Consider the following 6,046-nt stretch of genomic DNA (forward strand, 5'->3'; position numbering starts at 1 on the left):
CCGGGATTTCTGGACTCATTGTAGCTAAAATTATCCTGTGGAGCAGCTCTTGTTCATAATTCTAAATCTTCTTTTCTTTCCAATATGGAAGATCCACCTCTGAGGCTTCAAGGAGATGATTTTTTTGATAGAAACCTACCCAGTTTTTTCCGGCTGATTGTCTGAACAGATGGTGGACTTTACATGTACCCTAGAGTTTCAAACTTTTTCATGGTTGATCCATAAATAGTAATAACTTTTTACCCAGCATTGGCTTCATGGAATGTGGTTTCACCAGGAATAGAACAAGGGCAAATAAAATGATCTCAAATAGAAGAGTTACATTGAGATGACAATCATTAAAGTAGGAAAGATTAGCACAGTGCGGATTATGATTAGTATCATTAAATTTTGCAAAGTCTGCATTGGATCCAGAACCTAATAATTGTCAGTTGCAGAATTTATATCTTCCTAGGTTCGGATCTAGTGCAGACTTTGCCAAATTTCAATTGGAAAAATCAATAATTTGTTTCTCAGTAAAATGTCAATTGGACAAATCAACATTATGTGGCAGTCACATAGCAGAAGACAGAGCCATTATTGAGGGGGCAAAAGAACTAATCCTATAATGCCACTTCTTGGGATTTCAAAAGTGATCTCTTTATTTGAGGAGACATTAGGCACCGTGTAATCTAGTAATGTATTCAATAATAGCCAAGAGGAAAGATTTTTTTGTTTTGGGTGAGAGGAGGGAAGAACAATTGTTGAATGCAGAGTTGAATATCAACAGACGAGCAATGAGGGAATATACCCACCACAATTGATTGGATATAATTACATCTTTTCCATCCATGAATATGGGGTCAATGCAGTTCTCATATAGGTCCCACGTAGATCCTCACATCATGGAGGGCCAAGATTCAGTTATCATACATTTTTAGTGAACAGATGTTGGGAATACGTACCCCAGACACAAAACACTCATACCTGGCTAATTAGTGAGCATTCAGCATATGAATTATAAGACTGTCATCTGGGTTGCAGAATTTGTGCTAAATCTGGACAATATATCAACCAAAGTTGTTAAAAACAGCTCGTATCCAACGCCTGGCAATGAAGATCACGATTAGAATAGAAGAAACTGAAAAGGCCAGCAAAAGAGAACAGCATAGAGAAGGAAATGAAACTAGTTTGCCTCCTTTCCCTGGAGTATAGCAAGTTCTATTTTTTCCCAAAACAGAAAGATTAGAAATTTGGTTCATAAATCAAGTAGTTTATGTCAACTCTCCATAATGCATTTTCTTTCATCTCATCCTGTCAATAATTTTCCTTTGCTACTTGATGACACCTCCAGCAATCTTTGCTGTTCTCTTCTACCTTACCAGCAACATTCATTCAATTGATTTTCAAAAGAAAAAAAACATTCATTCAATTAAGAAAACACAGAGTCGGAGCACAAAGTCAACAACTGACAATGGTAGCATGCATTATTATATCCATGATATTGAGAGGTGCAGATCTGATTCAAAGCACTAGCTACGCATTAGTAAGTTCATAGGTGGTCAGAACAAATGCAAGCATATACTCATCTGTTATCTCTAAAGCAAAAGTGCACTACAGTGCTGAAGACACGGGAACATCTTGGCAAAAGAAATAATCAGAATGCAACTGTCTCCATCAATGAAAAAAACATAGATGACATCTTACTTACTTATGGCTTAGAAAAATATTTATAGATAACAAGAAGAATAAGGACAGATCACTTTAAGTATTAAGCAATAATCAACTACTAAGCATACCGATCCATATTTATATTCCTATGATGATTCTTGATTTGCTTGTAGTATGTACTCATATCTACAGTGTTGAAGCCAGCTTGCAAAAATAAGGTTGACAAGAAATCTTCAGAGAAGTAAAATGAACACTGGAGATGAGAATTTAACAACCATAGGGAATCAGGCAATAAGATGAGTTTTGCTTATGAAAAGAAAAACTAAAATCTGTAGTGTACAACATACTTACAGTTCCATCACCTCGTACATAAAAGCCCTCGCTTATCATCTGATTCTTGTTTTTTAGCTTCACCTTATAAATTGAAAGCAAGCAACAACAGAAGAAAGATGCATACTTTCTTAATTAAATTACTTTCTTGAATGAAGAAAAAGGTTTCAAAAGAATAAGACAACCATGTATAGCCCTGAAAGCAATCAAGGTTCCAGCCAAGTAAAACAGGGGACAACAGATTATGATCTGTCATTTCGTTTATAATGAGTACCATGTGTAACTTGAATGGAAAGGAAATTAATCATCGCAATAAAGCTCCTCTCCAAGCAAACCAGAAGAAACATGTTAGTTGGCACACAAGGTAAGAATGAAAGAACTATATGACACAATCTGCTTGCATCAAACAACTCTGACATATGAGACTGTAGAGGAGTAGATGTCTGATTACCCAACTTACTTGAGCAAAATCTCCGACAGCATAATCTCGCAAGAGAACATAACCATCTGGCTGCAGGCAGACAAAGCGGCCCATGTCATTTAGAGTGAAGGATATATCCATACAATCACTATAAGTAATATCTTAGATATACCTTTAGTACTCTTCTAATGTTCTGCAATATCAAGGGCATTTGATATGGAGAAACTGCAGACAGCATAAAAATCTGCTTAACATGTTGGTTTTCATATAGGCATTGCACTTAACAAGCAAAGCACATGAATAGTGTCCTTTCAACAACCAGAAAAATGTTGACAGCCCATTAGTGACCAGATGGAGGATCAGAAACCTCCAAATTGGAAATTGCCACTCTTACCAAGGTAATAACATCAACTGAAGAAACATTAATCCTTTCAAGTAGATTGTCAACCGTAACGTCATAGACAAATGCATTTACCCGATCTTCTTTGAACTTCACATGTGACTGCATTTAGTAAAGAAGTAGAAGGTTTGAGTACTCCTGCCTTACCATCTGAGAAACAACGCATACCTCTTTGCATGCTCAACATCATTCTAAATTTAACAATTACCAAACCCAATAGTATTTTATGAACATCTTATGATATGCATACATGCAAGCTAAATGTAAGTCCACCAAGCCATAAATATCCAATGAGAGCACGAAATAGATCATTTGAACTTCTGAATAAAAGATAATTTGTGTCCCAAATATTCATGGTAAGCAAAGGTTGAAAACCTTAACAAGCGCGACTGCATGAGGTGAGATATCACAAGCATGCACATAAAGTTTGGGATATGCTGCCACAAGTGGAAAGATAGTATTGCCAGCTCCACAACCAACCTGTCACAAGAAGATTGTCAGTTCAATTACATATAGCAGCAACTAAGCTTAAATTAAGCACCATGGTGAAGAAATGAAAAACCTTGTTAAACTTGAACAAACAGGGATCATTTGCAAGGTAATACAACAGTATTTAGAATGAATGAAGCATAAGGTATACCTCTAAAACGACCTTGCCATTTGGGGAATGAGCATCATCAGAGAAGTATTGCCCCCAGTCCTTCTCCAAGTAATGCCTATCCTTAAAGAACTAAAACAACATAACAATAAAACTCAAAAACCAAGTAAAATGCTTTGTCCTGGACAAGCTGTCCTTTTGGAATGAAACAAATCACACACGCACACACAAAGAAAAAGAGTTTTCCATGTAACTTGCCCACAAATGTCTGTCCAAGATGTCTCCAGAAAATAGCACAATTATCCCAAAACAGAACTTCAAAAAACGCTTTTTTAAACACACTCCAAAACTCAAAAGAGTAAACTTTGCAATTTTTTTTTTCAAAAAAAAGAAGAAGCAAAGACCTTGTTTTTATGGCGCTTGTAAAAGTTATCCCAGAACTTGCGGGCGTTTTTCTGGTAGTAATCATCCAAGTTCGGATATCTGCGCCCAGCTCGGATGACCGCCGGACGAAAATGCCGGCGGCATTGATGGACGGTCGAGATTAAGTAAATTGATGGCCTCAGGCGAGAATAAATGTGGTCAATTCTGACTGCTAGTGCTAGAGCTGTAATTTCCCGCATTCTCGCGGTTCTGCCGTTTCTTCTACTTTGCTGATATTAATTTAAAGCACCGTTTGGCTGTTGCTATTTTTTTTTAATTTTTTTGCTTTTTGCGATGGTAACTAAATCAATTTTTCATTTTCTTTTTTATTTTGTTTCTTGGGTATGCTTCTTGACTCTTTCCTTGCGGTACCAGTACCTTTGAAAATAGTCCTAATTTTAAATTTATTAGGGGAGTAACATATGATTAGATAAATAAAAATCATGCATCTTTAATCATAACCGGGATTAATTATATATTTGTTTCTTTTAATATTTTTAAAATAAATTTTTATGATTTTCATTTTCTTAAAAATTTTATTCTATTCAAAATTTTAACTCATGTAATTGTTACATTTTTTACGTTTATTGATACTATTTTTTTGTTTGTTCGTAAAATAATTTATATTCACAGACATTTTTATTTCTCAAATAAAAGAAAAAGATTAAAATTTTTTTCAATCTTATAAAACGAAATTTAAATATATTTTTCCTGAATTCATTAAGTAACTTTTTTACAATAAATTATCAAAGACATTAAAAAAATTAAACTTGTGAAATTTTTAATTTTCCATAATTTACTAAACTCATTTAAGATTAAATTAGATTAGTATATGAATGTTTTTTGGGTAAATTATGATTTCTTTTCCTTTATTTTTCTTACAGGACTTCTTTGAAAAGGCGGAGGTTGCTAAACCGGTTTTCCGGTCCAGCGGACTAATAAACGAAAAGAAAAAGAAAACATAAAAACAACAAAACCTACACGCAGAATCATAGTTCCACCTTCTAGCACCGCAAAATAAACAGAAAGCCACCCTTCTCTCCCATAGACCAAACCCTAGCTCGAAGTCTCGAACAACCCAACTAACCCTCACCATGGCTCATCATCATGGTTCCGATTCTGAAACCGACGCAAACACTCGACTTTACAACCCGTACCAAGACCTAAACCTTCAAGGGCCCCTAACTAACCTTTACAAGCTTCCAACCTCCCCTGAGTTCCTCTTTGCCGAAGAATCCCTCCACCAACGCCGCTCTTGGGGCGAAAACCTAACCTTTTACACCGGCTCCGCTTATTTAGGCGGCTCTATAACCGGCGCAGCCGTCGGGCTCTTCTCGGCTCTCAGGAACTTCGAGCAAGGCGATACTTTGAAGCTCAAAATCAATCGGATCTTGAATAGTTCGGGTCATACGGGTCGGTCTTGGGGAAACCGGATCGGGGTGGTGGGCTTGTTATATGCGGGGATGGAGAGTGGGATCGTGGCGGCGACTGATCGGGATGATGTTTGGAGTAGCGTGGCTGCTGGGCTTGGGACCGGAGCGGTTTGTCGGGCGGCGAGAGGGGTGAGGTCGGCAGCGGTGGCGGGTGCGCTTGGTGGGTTGGCGGCAGGAGCGGTGGTTGCTGGTAAGCAAGTGTTGAAGAGATACGTGCCTATTTGAAGGAAAAAAGAAAACGAGGAATATTCAGTGAGTTGATATTTCGGTTAAATCGAAAATTTTGATGGTGGTAGATTAAATTTGGAAAGAATGATACTAGGTTTTGCAGAAATTTGATTTACGTAATATGTGAATTTATGTGATGAATAATGGTACTTGAAGATTAATGATTTTGTAACTTTTTTTCCCCATTAATAGATCGGTATTCGATCAAAAATGTTTTTACTTTTTTTTTTATGCTCTGTTCATGGGATGAGTTGGTGATTATACGTCTCTTACTGCAAGTGGACTTTTGTGTATTGTTGGTAAAATGTTTTAGTGATGGTATGGAAGAGAAGATGCCGTGGTATTGTTTCTGTCTGGTGTCTTCATATTCATGGTAGCTATGTTTAAACACGTTTGAAGTAACTTGGTGATGATTAAGTTGGTGTCTTCTTTATCAGGAGAGGATGGAAAGGAAAGGTAAGTTCATGTTCGACATTCAACAATTAGTTGAACTTTGTTTGAGATTCTTATTGCATTTTTTTACATTGTAACTTTGTTGCAAAGATGATAGTACTAAGGACAAC

General features: G+C 36.7%; 2 protein-coding genes across 2 annotated transcripts; one reads left to right on the forward strand and one right to left on the reverse strand.

Moving 5' to 3' along the window:
- Positions 1-965: 965 nt before the first annotated feature.
- Positions 966-4,068, reverse strand: LOC110424029 (tRNA N(3)-methylcytidine methyltransferase trm141-like). Its single transcript, XM_021438497.1, has 9 exons — positions 3,804-4,068; positions 3,442-3,531; positions 3,177-3,281; positions 2,796-2,903; positions 2,574-2,645; positions 2,441-2,491; positions 2,002-2,064; positions 1,779-1,903; positions 966-1,086 (listed from the first exon to the last, which is right to left on the reverse strand). Exons 1-9 carry the CDS (start codon positions 4,020-4,022, stop codon positions 1,050-1,052), a joined length of 870 nt encoding a protein of 289 aa, XP_021294172.1. The 5' UTR covers positions 4,023-4,068; the 3' UTR covers positions 966-1,049.
- Positions 4,069-4,782: 714 nt separating this feature from the next.
- Positions 4,783-5,833, forward strand: TIM23-2 (translocase inner membrane subunit 23-2). Its single transcript, XM_021438782.2, has one exon. The coding sequence runs from the start codon at positions 4,917-4,919 to the stop codon at positions 5,478-5,480; it is 564 nt and encodes a 187-aa protein (XP_021294457.1). The 5' UTR covers positions 4,783-4,916; the 3' UTR covers positions 5,481-5,833.
- The last annotated feature ends 213 nt before the right edge of the window (positions 5,834-6,046 follow it).

Source organism: Theobroma umbraticum, unplaced genomic scaffold (genome assembly GCF_002168275.2).
Source record: "Theobroma umbraticum cultivar Fairchild unplaced genomic scaffold, ASM216827v3 scaffold_204.0, whole genome shotgun sequence".
In the NCBI taxonomy this organism is placed as follows: domain Eukaryota; kingdom Viridiplantae; phylum Streptophyta; class Magnoliopsida; order Malvales; family Malvaceae; genus Theobroma; species Theobroma umbraticum.

What these genes read in the sequence shown, in the direction of transcription:
- TIM23-2 (XM_021438782.2), top strand. Translation starts at nt 4,917, where the DNA reads ATGGCTCATCATCATGGTTCCGATTCTGAAACCGACGCAAACACTCGA.
- LOC110424029 (XM_021438497.1), bottom strand. Translation starts at nt 4,022, where the DNA reads ATGCGGGAAATTACAGCTCTAGCACTAGCAGTCAGAATTGACCACATT. An exon ending in CTGTCGGAGATTTTGCTCAA is followed by an intron (nt 2,065 to 2,440) that starts GTAAGTTGGGTA and finishes TCAATTTATAAG; the next exon opens with GTGAAGCTAAAAAACAAGAA. An exon ending in ATGTACGAGGTGATGGAACT is followed by an intron (nt 1,904 to 2,001) that starts GTAAGTATGTTG and finishes TCTCATCTCCAG; the next exon opens with TGTTCATTTTACTTCTCTGA.